Source organism: Anguilla anguilla, chromosome 2 (assembly GCF_013347855.1).
Source record: "Anguilla anguilla isolate fAngAng1 chromosome 2, fAngAng1.pri, whole genome shotgun sequence".
NCBI classification, from domain to species: domain Eukaryota; kingdom Metazoa; phylum Chordata; class Actinopteri; order Anguilliformes; family Anguillidae; genus Anguilla; species Anguilla anguilla.
This window is the reverse complement of record NC_049202.1, coordinates 17284867-17299963: the sequence shown is the minus strand read 5'-3', so window position 1 is coordinate 17299963 and position 15097 is coordinate 17284867. Positions and strand designations below refer to the sequence as shown.

Genomic DNA, 15097 nt, shown 5'->3' with positions numbered 1-15097 from the left:
TAAAATCCTTTCTGTTTGCCCTTTATCCCCCTTCCCCTCCTTGCCCCCCAACACTGTCCCAACCCCTCTCCAGGACAGCGATGAGACCGAAGTGGACCGAAACAAGTGCTGTACCCTGTGCAACATGTTCTTCACCTCCGCCATCGTGGCACAGTCCCACTACCAGGGCAAAACGCATGCCAAGAGGGTTCGGCTGGTCCTGGGGGAGCCACCGAGCATGCCCCCTCCAACAGGTGCCACCCTGAGCTGCAGACACAACAAACACAGACACAAGCACATACACGCACATGTGCACGTGCACGCACACACATGCACATGCACACCCAGATGCACACACGTAATGAAGGGTAGCACAAAAGCTAGGTCTGGCTGGTCTATTACAGCATCGTTTTGCTGCAGTTTTCCTGTGAATGGGGGGGCTGGCCCCAGCCCGCTGTTGGATTCCCCTCCTATGATGTGCACACTAGAAATGGGCACTGCTTTCTGACAATTACTGCCAGTTTAGAATGGGCGTGGTGGCCACGGCGACACAAAATACAACACTCGATTTTTCCTTGGATGGGTGATGGATATGCATAAGACTATTATGTCGTACGTTTTGACATTTTACAACATGGAGGACAGACAATTTACTTCAAGGGCTCATTTTGGAGTGAAGGTGCCCTTTAGAAATGTGGAACATAGTTTTTTATATAAAAAAATCATACTGGTATAGAGCTTAATTTTTAGAAGTGCAGTAGCTATAAACAACATTTTAGTAAATTAGGTGCACCTGATACCATAAGATGTCATAGAGTGAGTGTCTTGATAAATGTGTTTTCCCTTTGTGATGTAAATTGGAGCAGTGGGAATTCAGGCAACATGGGCTTGAATTTGAATTTGAAAGCTTCGGTAACAATGAAGATGCTGCAGTGCTCTCCTTTGAACCCATCTCCCTACCCTCCAACCCACACGTACACGTACACACAAAACTACAAACCTACAGAAATGCACACACACACACACCTACATAAATGCGCACACTATCACAAACCTGCATCTGTGCACATGCAATTGTACAGACATGTTAGCACAACCCTTCACATGCACACTGACACACATTCACACACACACACACAAGCTTACACACAAACATGCAGTAAAAAACCTATACACATGAAATTTTGTACACGCACACGTACACACACACACATGCATGCACACACACAATCAAACTCCCAATGATTCAGTATTGTGCCCAGTGAGGACCCTCATTACCATGGGAAAGGTTGCAGATCATGACAGGTACTTACTGGGCAACGCTATTTTACTATTGACCTGAATAATGGATGGGAGACATGGAGGGAGGGGGTGTTGGTTTTTTGGCAGGAATTTTAGAGGAGGTTATGAGAGTGTCAATATTCACCATTTCAGCCTGAAGTCATTTTAACATGTCCTGTTATTGTACTAGGGTGATATAGCAGGGTACTTTGTATGATTAATCAGAAATGGCAGTGTAGTAGTTTAATATTTTAGTACAGAAAAATATCAACGTTGTGACCCTTTTTTGAAGGAAACTTATAGTCAGGATGGATGGTCAGACATAAAATAAACAGAGACAAGAATAGCATAGTCAGCAAATGCTCTATTTCTCCTATTGTGTCCAACTAAAATTTATTTCTGTAAATGTCTACTTTGCTTATGTTATTTGTTTTCTCTCTTCTTTTTGACACTGTTCTGAAATTCTTGAATAATTTAAGAATGAAAATATAAAATTGGAGCATGGCATCTTTCTAGCCAATATAACTATTTTTATAGACAGAGGAGCGAGTCAGCAGTTTTCTTTGACAGCTCTGACAACACTGTGGCCAAGAGGGAAATCATAAAAGTCTCAATGCTATTGGACAGAGAGTCAGAGATTGATTCCAGCCCATTGATTGCCCAAATGTTATGACCATGGACCATGGCTGGAGGTGGTATAATATACAGCTACACTGATGGACTGACTTGGTGCATTCTCAGAAATCTAGTGGTTTTATATGTCTGTACTGTATACACCATGGCAAGTTATGGAGTCGAGTTGGGACATAATAAGAAATTTAAGCCAACACAAAACCATTTACAGATTCATAAACCATTGAAAGAGCCTTTTAAAAGGTACAATTCTAAAAGGTTCAGGGCGACAATGCAGATGTTGCATTGAATTGCCATCTTCTTGGTTTTGGTTAAAATTCTAGCTGTAGTGTTCTGAATAATTTGTAGTTCCTTAAAGTTTTTTTTTTTTTTTTTTTGGCGGACCAATCAAAGAGCATTCCAGTAGGCCACAAGGCTCGATATAAAAGCACATTTTACCCTTTCTGTATTTTACTGTCTTTAAAAGGGTTGTTGGGTATATCTCTTAAATGAAAGAAAGCAGTCTGAATAATACATTCGATTTGCAGAGTGTCTTACTTAGGGATCTCGGAGCACTGGACATTAGGCTAGGGCTAAAAACAAGCTTTGAAAAAGGCAGAAGGTAGTCGGTTGGCTACTAGCAGAGAAGTCAAGACAGACAGCGTATTTGGGTGGGGCGATATGGCAGCCTAATAGCACAACAAAAAAGGTGGGGTTTGGCTTCTCTGATGTGGCTGTGGGGAGTTACAGACTCGAGGGGCAGCTACAGAGAAAGCAAGGCTATCCATGGTTTTGCATGGGGTTAGAAACAGGTTAATACTATTGGACAGAGGTTGAGTCATTACTTGGTCATTGTGCCCATGTTCGTTTGCAACTTATGTCCAAACTGAAAATGTCTCCAAGATTTCTTACTTCAGGTTTTGTCTGTAAAACCAGAGAGTAAAGTTAATCTCTGTTTGATTCATCCTTATCTTCATCCTTAAAATGATCAGTTCTATTCTTTAATTCAATCCATTTTCTATTCATAGTTTTCATGACGATCAACATTTAAACAAATATGGTGCTGCGTTGTTATATTATATGCAGAGGTGTTTGAATTCACAGTGAACAAGGGCTCATTGTGTTTTATTTGTACATTTACTTTTTTGTGTTTTATTTATAGATTAACTTTATTAACATTTAACTTATTCATGGAACTATTTTCTGCTGAGCTGGACTATACCTAGTTTGACTTTACATTGTCAGTCAGATATTGTCTGCCCAAACAAATAGATATGCACTGAAGCGGTTCAGATTGAGATCTTTGCTCACGGCAGTGTCCTACCCCGCATTTAAACCTGCAACCTTATAATTGTGTGTCCAGCTCATTAATCGCTACATTGACCAATGCTGTGCAAAGCTGTGTGGGCAGTACTGGACATAACAGGGAAGAGCCAGCACACTGTGAGCACTGTCAACCACCACAAACACCCCCTCTTGCATTGTTTTTCTCTTTCTCTCTCTCTCTCTCTCTCTCTCTCTCTTTCTCTCTCTCTCTCTCTCTCTCTCTCTCTCTCTCTCTCTCTCTCTGTCTCTCTCTCTCTCTCGCTCCCTCCTTCGTGACTGGATGCTTAGAAGGGAGGACACGACACATGGGAAAATGCTGTCAGCTCCAGCTTTATGAAGTAATTTATCATCGGGGAAATAGTGGACATTTTTTTGTGGTGGTGCTTGTTGAAATCAATGCACTGCCTTTTTTCGTCGGGCGAAAATCTATATTTGCAATTTAAAACAATATTTTTCGATGAATACATGTGTACTATAGCAAACAGACCTTTACTCAAGCTGAAAAAAGCCTATTCTGATAGCCCCAGATCCATGGAAGGTATGCTAACCCAAGCCAGAACCCCAGCAGGTTCGCTGCTGCTACCCCTCACCCTCAACATTATTGGTAATTACACACCTGTGTCTCACCTGCTTTGATCTCTCAGCTCAAGTTCTCCAAGGCCTCGCATTAACATTCATGTGACAGTGGCAATTACGCTAATTTTATAGCCATTTGTATGTTTGCCAGCTGACATTTGCTATGACAAAATGATTATAGTCTGGCTTTAGCTGTCTGTGACATTTATTCTACCTGCTCGCACTGTAATTATCTGATATTTACACCGCTGTGATGCCTCAGATTTCTTTATTACATGGCATTGTGAATTTTTAATGCACACGACAATAACTGAATATTTGGACACACTAATGATCTTCAACGCATTTAATATGTATGTGTATGTTTAATCTTACAGAGTAAATGTCATGATAATCTCGTTTGGTGCGTCGTCAGGGCCATCAAAAAATAACAAAGTGAAGTTTTGAATTTCAGCTAGTTGAATATTAGATATAATGGTGCAGGTAATATGTAACTAATGATAATCAGAAAATAATACATTTAATTTTGTAGTTAGTTGTGGGGTTGATGGTGCTATTCTGAGTCTTTTTTGCACCATAGGTTGTAGATAACAATCCAATCAAAAATAATTTCGTCATTTTTGTGGAATAGCCTCATATCCCTTTAATAAATTATCACCCATGCCACTTAAATGTTTCTCTTAAAATACATTAGTATTTTCTATTAGACCAAGCAGACTCAACATACTGTACTGTGCAGCTTCATGTTTGTTCTTTTCCAAAGTGCTTTGAAAATCATCAATGTATCAACATACACATTTTCCAAATTAAATTTATTGTACAAATTTGTTGTTTATGGTCGTGTTCCTAAGTAAATGCCTTGAGTCTTGAATCACTTTAAGGCTGATTGAACATTAAGCAGAACAGTTCTGCAAGAACCATTTCAAAAACCACTGACTAAATAGTGTTTCCTTCTATTAAAACAATGTGTGCTTCATATCTGGGTCAGACCCAGCCCAGTCATCCCATCAGACTTGCAAAGGACTGGAAGTTTTTGGATATGGGATGGGTATGTGATTACTAATTTAGTGGGCATGGGGAAGAATAAGAATTCTCTTTTAACACGGGTCTATGGGTCCCATTGGATGCACCAGTGACTGTAGTTACCAGAAGTGCTTTTTCTCAGAAAATGGGCTGACTCCCACCTCAGCGGTCTACTGAGGACCCTTGTTGTGAAGTTTCACTGCACCGACTGTCTCCTGCATGCTCGCAGCTTTCTAACCCCAAACACAGAAATGTCCGTGGTCCTCATACTCTGTTCTGGGGCTTTGCTTCTCCTGTGCCTTCCTCAAAACTGTAGGGGTCACTGGGATTGCACCACCAGCTCTTTTGCCTGCATGGTCCCACATGTGTTTTACAGTTCTCCCTGTCAGCTTACCTCAGAGAGATTTTTTTCTACTCAGAATCAGTATCAGAATCACCAATGCTTTGTCACTTGGTGTTTTTTTTCTGTGACTGGGGGAACTAGTTCAGAACAATAAACTAAAGCTGTTTGGGTGATGTTGTTTAACTATCACGCAGTTAAGCTGGGATCTTGAAACATTTCCTGATTGCTGGGTTGGTGCGTGGTTTGAATGGTGCCAGCTTTTACACTGAGCTATGGAAGTGGATTAGACCTTCATAGTACAGAGTTGCAGTCAAGATTTTGGGGGAAATTGAGTGTAAGAGCATCCATAATGATCTATCCACACCAGGTTCCAGAGGAGTAGATTGTATTTACCTTAATTACAATGGAAGGCACTCAGACGCTTTTATTAGGGAACTGTCAAAACAAGCACGAAAATACATATGCTTGCCTCAAAACTTTATGCATATTTGAGGCAAGTGTATGCCTTGTTTATGCATATTGGAATTATGGCATCGAGCTCCAGCTGGCATGGATGGTTTTCTAAATACTCTGTACTGTGCTGTAACTAAATGTGTCAGGGGCCCCTGTGGATTACCCCTCCCTGAATAATTCTTTCTGAAAGTGTCTCTGGCAGGCGTAATCCCCACATGCAAGGGGGCTGTCGGACAGAAGGACACACATGACATAGTTTAGCTTCATGGCTAAATCTGTGTGCTGCTTGAAGTAATGAACAACTGCATGGCTACATGAAATGTAGAACTTACCTGGCTCACATTTGAAGCAAAGTACTGTGTAAGAATAAAAAAAAAAAATTAAAAAAAATGCTTCTGCATGCCAACACTTTTTTGGCGAAGCAAAACTGGCTAGGTTTACTAAGCTTGGCAAGAATTAAACGACATGGTTTTAATTTGGAGGGCACTGTCAGAAACTGCACCTTTCATTAAGTTGGATAACAACCTGGTGCAATTTAAATGTAATTGAGTAATCAATGAGGCAGACTACGGTGCTGATGTAGATAAAATCTTGTGCTGACATCAGACAGGTCTTTGATCTTTTGCTATATTCAAAATGCAGGGTTGTTTTTTGTTGTTTAATCGTTCCTTTTTCTGGCTTCTCATTTTCAGTCTGCTCTTTTCAACTATTCAGATCTATTTAAATGAAGCAAAATTCTCTTATACTCCCTTGCTGTCTCCATATCCATCTTCTTTCTCTCTTTCAACTTAGTCCAAAAAGACTTAAATAAGAAAGATTATTGGCACGACAGAATATAACAACATAACCAAAGCGTGACAATGAATCGCAATCTTTCAATCGTCAAACTCCAGATTTGTCATTCTCTCTGTACAGCTCACTCCCTATCTCAGATTGTCTCAGGAGGGCAAAAGAAATGTGCTTCCCTGGGTATAAACCCACAACCTTATGGTTGTGTGTCCGGTTCATTAACATTTGGTGACATGCAAAGCCATGTGTAAGAACTGGGTCCTGGACTCGGCAGGGAAGGGTGGCATATGAAATGTCCTCTGGGAGATGACTGGCTGTACTGGTCTTCTCTGTGCTATGGCTGGAGGAAAGTAAAAGGGGACAAAAATCAGTATACGAATCATGGAAGTGGATCATTATGGATTCATGAAACCGTGGAAGTGAATCATTCATTGTCGTTCTGACAGCCTCACAGAAAGTCCACCATGGGAGCCAGCTCTCATCAGCAAATTTCACTCTTTCGCGCAAAAGGTTACAATAGTTTGGTAGTTATTCGACACCATTACCCGTGGGATACACGAGAGGCGGCAGTCTCTCACAATCATATAGAAGCTTTTGCATGGAGTGTGGTCATTTTATGTGGTCGTGATGAATATGATAGCATTGTAGAAGCAAAGGCTACAAACTTGGATTTGTAGTCAGTCTAGTACTGGGTAGGGTTTATGGATTGCATAAGTTATTTCTAATGAGCTTTCTTCAGCATGATGTCTCGGCACATGGTTTCCTTGCATTTTTGCAAACTGGCCCATGGAATGCATGTGCATTTGCTGTATGGAAGGAAATAAGTTATAGGGTTGCTGTATGTGGGCTTCGGCCAGGTTATCAATGGGAATCTTCATTGGCCCTTTTCACAGAGCTTGATGATGATTGGCTACAAGTAGAATCGATTGCATCCACGTCCTACCCCTTTCCCTGAGTAACCTGGATGTTCTGTACTTGTTTTGAAACAAAATTTCTAAAATTTAATTTTTAAAAACGGAATGCATTTGAGGCATAGGAAAAATTGAATTTTGTGCAGTTAAATTTGTGAGATTGAAACTAAAATTCTAAGAGAATATATTGAATTCACAGTTTAAAATTTTTAATAAATTAATTTCATAATTGCAAAATTCAAATCTCTTAAATTCGAATCTTTTTGAACATTATTTTCTTTGATATTGCTGACTTTGCTGTGCATAATAATATCAAGTATTCCCACAAATCCAGGGGAAAATGAATGACCCAGAGGAAGAACACACACTAAAACAATGGGAATAATGCATTTGCCCCCACAGAATCAGTCCAAATAGAGTCAGCTGCAGCAGACGGGTTCTCTAGTAATGTTATTGCCTGCAGTGATCACCTTAGGTCAGCCAGGGATTTTAAAGGATGGGCATAGGCAGATAGGCCTTTCTCTCTTTGCGGACAAATCAAATACCTGTAGCATTATTTTTACCTTAATGAACACATCATGATTTGTGCCTTGTGAGACAACTTGTATGAGAATTGCGTGGGAGGCTGGTTGTCAAGGCAATGGCCGTGTCAGAGTTGAGGTCATAAGGCTAAGCTTACCCTTCAATTGAATAGAATGTACCAGAATCACTAGAGCCTCATTGGCCTTCTCCTGACCCTCACTGTGATGCAATACATGAGCTCCCCAGAGATTAGTCTATTAATGTGTTTCAACTCTATTCTATTAATGTAATCACTTCTCGCAGTGTTTTGATCCAGCCGTTTTCACTGAATACTTTTATATGAATTTTGTGCTGTTTCTCCTTACTCAAGCTTCATGAAATATTTTATTGTTAGTAGTTCCATGTTGCCAGGAATGGGCTTCATTATGTCCTTAATGTGTGAGATTTAATTAATCTGTGCATTCCGTCGTAAAGTTAATCCAGTATTATTCCCTTGTGTGCTGCGCAGACTCCGCCCCCAGCATGCCCCCGTCGGTGGACCCGCCCCCGCTGCTCCCCCCGTCGTGGCTGCCGGCCAACAACGGGGAGGCGGGGAAGTTCTGCTGTCTGTGCGGCGCCTGGTTCAACAATCCCCTGATGGCACAGCAGCACTACGAGGGGAAGAAGCACAAGAGGAACGCGGCGCGCGCGCGGCTCCTGGAGCAGCTGGCGGGCAGCCTGGACGCCACCGAGACCACAGGTCAATGGGGGAAAGGGAGGTCAAATTCAAACAGAAACACAATAGCTCGTGTTTTCAGTTTCTATATGCATAGAGCCACCATAGAATAAAAGCCATGCATTCTCATAGCCACCATAGAATAAAAGCCATGCATTCTCAAATCTCCCATAATTTCCCGTTGCACGGTAATGTATTGCGAGTCCTCCAGGTCTTAGAGATACTATAAACTGCAGGCGAGATCACATGTAATACAAATAACCGCACCAACAGAGCAACTGAGCCCTATTTTGCTTTGCAACTGCAATCATCCACTGCGATTTACTGCGATTACATTATTTTACATATCATTCAAAATTTTAGATTGATGTTAACGTAGGCAATAGTCATAAATGAGGCTATAAATCAACAAATACTTTGCTTTAGGGTGCACAGCAGTGCTCCCACCTGGGATTTGAACCCGCAGCCTTGTATATGCAAGCCCAGTTTAGTAGCCTCAGGCTGATTCTCCATCCCTCAAGACTGCGGATCTGTATCCTTATTGCATATACAGTGTAGTATATGTAGTTCTGCATTCATGCAAGAAGAAACAAACACCACTCTTCCCCCCCCCCCAGCTCTGTATCCATACAGCATATGCAGTGTAGTTTATTTTAATCCTACATGTAGTTCTGCATTCACGCAAAAAGAAACAAACATTACTCTTGCAATCTGCTATAACATAACATCCATGTTTCGATGGATTTCATGGCTCCTCCCCCTCCTTTTGTGTTAGGTGTCATGGCACACTTTACTGGCTTTAAAGGTAATTTGACTAAACTACGACCAAACATCCGTGAGTCATGCAGCCTGAAAGCTTTGCGTTTTAAAGCACGGTCATTTTACAAATCATCCTTGCATTTGCAGATTGTGACCCAGATTTGTTACTGCCTTGGCTTATTTTTTCTGGTTGTGGGGAAATAAGCTTCAGCAGTTCGGTTTCAGAGCTGTAAACCCACGCAACCGTTAAGTATAGTATGTGTTCCGCTCACTGGTTAAAAAATGACCCAGTTCGACCCAGCTGGTGATACTAATTACACTAATGCAATACAAGGACAAGGAAAAAGGAAATATCAGCTTTCACTATAACAAAAGTGAGCATTGGAGCATTGCTAAGGAAATTTTAAGGACAAGCGCTGCCAGGTTTATTTTCTGTTCAAAGACCCTCTTATATTGTCGCCTCTTGTAAGAAATATGCTTTTTCAGGTTTCCAGTTCAAGTGTTATGGTTCTGGATGGAAGTGATAAATAGAGTCCTCCTCTTTAAATTTTTGAGCTTTTTTTCTTTTTTTTTCATGTGGTTTAAAACACAGAAGTATGAATTTTCTTTGTCTTCTTCCTCTTCTTCTTCTTCTTCTTATTATTACTATTATTATTATTATTATTAATAATATTATAATCCAGTAGAAAAATAAATCAAATACATAGGTGCACAAAGTTACAACAGAAAGGGAGAGGGAGAGATTACATCTCCATCTTCTCCTTCAGATGTTGCTCAGTTTTGTCTTTTATATGCTGCCTATCCTTCAGAAGAAAGACAATTGGAGATGTGATGTGCTTCATGGTTCCTTTGGAGCATTATAACACTGCAGCATTAAGATATTAGCGAAGTCCATTTAACAGGGTCATTTGGAAGATTTGTTTGCGAGCAGGGAAGCTGGGGCTCTGTAATCTCCCTGTGAACCAGGAAGTACCTGTGGGAATGACTGTGCTCAGGCAGGGCTAACTAATGGGATCTTCAGATTACTTTCGAACACAAACTTGCAAGCCATCCACATCACTGCAGATACATTGTTTTTTTAAATTTTATTTTAGTGCATCTTAAACGAGAGCGCCAATACTAACATTTCTGTAAACCTCTACCTGTGTGTATGCTGATATATTTATGGGTTACTTATGTACTCAGTGCTTTGAAGAAAGTTCTACAAAAATGATGAAAAGGCGAAATTGTGTATTAGGTTACCCATACGGGGAGGGTTTCACCCATTCACTGCTTCATTGCGCAAAAGCAAAATATAGGGAAAAGGGAAATATAGAGATAAATTGTTAAAAGGACAAAACAAAGACTTGTGACATGTATGCTCTAAATCACTTCAAGAAGAATGGAAACCAGGGTACTGCGGGATACAGAGTTAATGCTGTGTGTAAGTGTGAGTGTGTTTGTGTGTGGATGTGGGTGTGTGTGAGTTTAGAAGAACACAATGTCGAAGAACAAGCATCAATCCTGCAAATATCCAGGGTGCGTGAAATTGCACAAGTACTTTTGTCACTGATAGCATCGAGAGACGCTGTATTGCACACGCGCACACACTAAACCCTCATCCACGCACCCACATGAACACCACACACACTAAACCCTCATCCGTGCACCCACATGAACACCACACACACCGTGACACCTGCACCACGGCACTCGTTTTTCAAACATTCACATTCAAACACACGCACACAAATGATGAATGCACTGAACTCACGCACAAACACTCACCCACACGCATTCATGCACATGCAGTGTGCCCGCACATGCCCACACACACGGCGTATGCACACACACAAACGCATGCTCACATTTACAAACAGGCATGCACTCTCACACCCACTGGAGAGCACAGACCTCAGAAAGAAGGCAGGTCATCTGACAGCATCTCAATGCCCCACGCTGTTATCATTAGCGCAGCCAGATAAGATAACTATCAGTTTGCCTCAGCGCTGCGTAAGCCGTAGCAAGCCTGAACGAGGCAACTGGGAGGGCCATCACGGATACAGGGAGGGAGGAGAGGCGGACAGACAGAGGGGAAGGTGACAAGGGGTGAGCTAAGGAAATAAGAGACTAAAAGATACTGAATATTAAATATTACATTTAGAGTCATTTTAATTAACTCCCGGTCTTTTATGTAGTGTTCTGGTTTAGCCTTACCTGCTTTGGCAGTATAAATTTCCTCTTGTCGTGCCAGTGGAGCGGTTTGAATTTGAATGTGAATTGGAGTTTAGAATACATTCAGGAGATTGAAAGGAGGAGACGGAGAACAAGAGAGCGCAGGCTATTCTGGGAGCTTAGAGGAGGACAGAGAGAAAAGGCTTTCTGAGCACTGATAGGGAAAGAAAGAGCACAAAAAAGGCATTCTGAGGGGGGTGGAAAGAGCACTGAATGACAGTTATATCACGGCCTGGCTGCTGGGTTTATGATCCATAACCCGCCTGTGGTTAACCCATCTTTGGAGAGCTGGCCTGCAGAGGGTCTGATAAGCAGCCAGGATGTGACATTTCTGTAAACAGATACCTAGACTGTTTATTGTCTGTAAATACCTGGGCTGAAAAGAATCCAGCCTGGTGTTTACTCAAAGGCTTTGGCAGTCCTCCTGATTCAATATTTGAAGGTTTTGAAGGTATAATTGCAGAATACTTTCACCCATAATAAATCAATGAATATAGTGAGTTCCATAATGTTTGGGACAAAGACATATTTTTTTTGCTTTGGCTCTGTACTTCGCAATGTTAGGTTTGCAATCAAACCATTCACCCGTGGTTAAAGTGCATATTCCCACTTTTTATTTAAGATTATGTTTTATGCAGTTTGGTTTCACCATGTATAAATGATACCACTTTTGCACATAGTCCCCCATTTCAAGGGACCGCAATTTTTGGGACATATTAATGCTACATAAATGATATTCTTGTTTAGTAATTTGTTGCATATCTTTGTATGCAATGACTGCTTGAAGTCTGTGATCCGCAGGTACTGAATATCTGTCTGGTGATGCTCTGACAGGTAATGCAGCTATCTATAGCTCCTGCTTGTTTCAGGGGCCAGCTTTGAAGCTTTCACTTCAGACTGTTTATTTATTTTTTTATTTCTCCGTCTCATAATGGGTTGCTTGTCTTTTATTGGCACGACTCAGGTCTTCATGTTGACGAACAGCAATAACAAAGGCAATCAGAAGTATAGAATCAATACTAGATACTGGAAACTCTAATACCTGCACTGAGGAAGCAACTGACCACACCTGACTAATCAGAAGCATCTAGGCGGCCATTTTCCCCAACCATTATGAAGCCCTTGAAATGGGGGGCTATGTATAAACAGTGCTGTAATTTATACGCAGTGAAACCAAAATGAATAAATGTGAGTTATTTGATTACAAATCTAAAATTGTGGATTACAGTGAAAATCAAGAAAAAATGTATCTTTTTCCGCTGTAGGTGAATTTTGTGACTGGTAAATTTGTGTACAGATGCAATATTGCTGTTATTTCAATATGCCGTGCCGTGGAAAAAGTATTTTCAACCTCCTGATTTCCTCTTTCATTGCATATTTGTCACACTGAATGGTTTCAGATCTTAAGAAAGTTCTCAAACACTCATATCACCCATGTGAAAAAGTAATTGCCCCCTTAAACCTAATAACTGGTTGCACCACCTTTAGCAGCAATAACTGCTACCAAACTTCCTATACATCGGTCTTTCACATTGCTGTGGAGTAATTTTAGCTCACTAATCTTTTCAGAACTTCATTAATTCAGACAAATTGGTAGGTTTTTGTGCATGAACTGCTTGTTTTAGGTCCTATCACGGTGTCGATATTGGGTTCAAGTCAGGACTTTAACTAGGCCACTCCAAAACTTTAGTTTTGTTTCTTTTTAGCCATTCAGTTATGAACTTGTTTTTTTGTTTCCAATCATTGTCTTGCTCCATAAACCAATTACATTTCATCTTCAGCTCAGAGACAGATCACCGGTGGTTTCCCCCTTGCTACTATCCCATGAATCCCATTTTCTTTCTTATTGTGGAGTCATGAACACTGACCTTAGCTGAAGCTGGAAAGGTCTGCAGGTCTTTGGATGTTCTTCTAGGATTTTTTGTGACTTCCTGAATGAGTTATTGCTGTGCCCTCTGAGAAATTATGGCAGGCTGACATCTCCTGGGAAGATTCACCACTGTTCTAATTGCTCTTCATTTAGAGATAATGGCTCTCACTGTGGTTTGATGATATGGGTGATTGATAACTTTTTCATTAAATAAATGAAATAATCATTTTAAAAATGTGTTTTGTGTCTCCATGGTGTAATAATACATTTTCTCTAAAGATTGGAAACCATTCAGCGTGACATATTGCAATAATAGAGGAAATCAGTAAGGGGGCAAATACTTTTTCACAGCACTGTATTTTCAGTAAATGCTATTTCTGTAAGGTGGGAGAGAGAAATAGAGCATGTGGGAGATAGAGAGGAAGATAGAGAGAAAGACAAACAAAATGTGGGTCCCCACAGAGAGAGTATTTACCAACAAGTGTTTTATGTCATTTAGAAAGATTTGGTGCATCATTCACATGGTCTCCCTGGACTTGCTCATAACTGCTCTCCTCCCTGTCCTCACCCCCTCCCCCCCATCCATGTGTGCTTCTACAAGGGTTGGCTCTCACACCAAATGAAACAGCAAGTGTCCATTCAAGCACAAAGAATGTGCATTAATAGGACACATATAGTATCTTAACTAAGATGTCATAGTGCTTTGTGTCTAAATGGTTTCTCGTAATTGGGAATTCCCAGTTATATTCTTCTCGGTTCATGTGATTCCAAAGAATGTTTTTTCCCTGCAATAACCTCCGTTAGTTAAGGAGATGGTGAGCGGGCACTTGCTGTGCCTGCTCAGAATCACTGGCTGCTTCTTTTTCACTCTGTCCACCAGCTGAGCTACGCAGTCTTTGTGTCAAATGAGCATGCTCCCAAGTATGGCTGCCGCAGAAAGACGCTGGTCACGACCTGAGAACTTTGAGCAATGACTGTTGCTCTCCTTCCCGTAATTACCATATGGAAAATAAGGCACCACCTTTTGGGGCTGCTGTCCACCATGGGCACTGCCAGAGGTAGTTCGTGCTGGCACCGTCAGGGTTCAGGACCAATTTGTGGGTTGTGTTCCCCCACCCCCCCCCCCCCCCCTTCTATAATGTCTTCTAAATAATAGATCAGATCCTGTGTACCTAAAATAGTTTTTAGTATTTTAAAATACGTTTGTGCTGACATAGGTTAGGCAGAATTTTGGCCTGCTCTACATTGGCGTCAAATATTTTAGAAAATTGCTTCCAAATGTGAGAAATTGGTGTGGATTAAATTTAATGGGGTCTCTAGAATACCTCATCCCCAGAGTGTTGCCTCGTACTCTCTGTGTTTTTTCCCGACCTATTGAATTTTGGGGAATAAATAAACCGCTTCCCCGTTTACATTGACGAAACAATTATGATGTTGCACATATTGTTGATTCACTACTGCCTCCAAGGATTCCATTGATTTAATTTGGAGCTGGATGCAAGCTCTGCTGGTGACCTGCTCCTTCTCTTATCTAATTTTGTCCTTGCTTGCACCAGGGGTGCTTTACTGCTGGGTGAAACTTCATTTTCCAAAGAGGAAAACACCTTGATTTAACACTGGTGTCCGGGTAAAAACTGACCTCCCAAGAAAATCCATTTACTGCGCACAGTCATCACAGTGCATCCTATCCGCATATAGAATCTGAGTTAACGGGGATACAAACC

At 41.1% G+C, this 15097-nt stretch overlaps 1 protein-coding gene across 3 annotated transcripts in view; it reads left to right on the top strand.

Annotated features, from left to right (window-relative positions):
• The window catches only part of LOC118221828 (zinc finger matrin-type protein 4-like), a 58306-nt gene that overhangs the window by 25818 nt on the left and 17391 nt on the right, over positions 1-15097 (top strand). For all 3 annotated transcript variants that reach the window (XM_035407226.1, XM_035407223.1, XM_035407225.1), the window contains 2 exons: positions 74-233; positions 8324-8554. In XM_035407226.1, coding sequence (XP_035263117.1) covers positions 74-233; positions 8324-8554 — 391 coding nt within the window. The remainder of the gene's footprint in view (positions 1-73; positions 234-8323; positions 8555-15097) is intronic.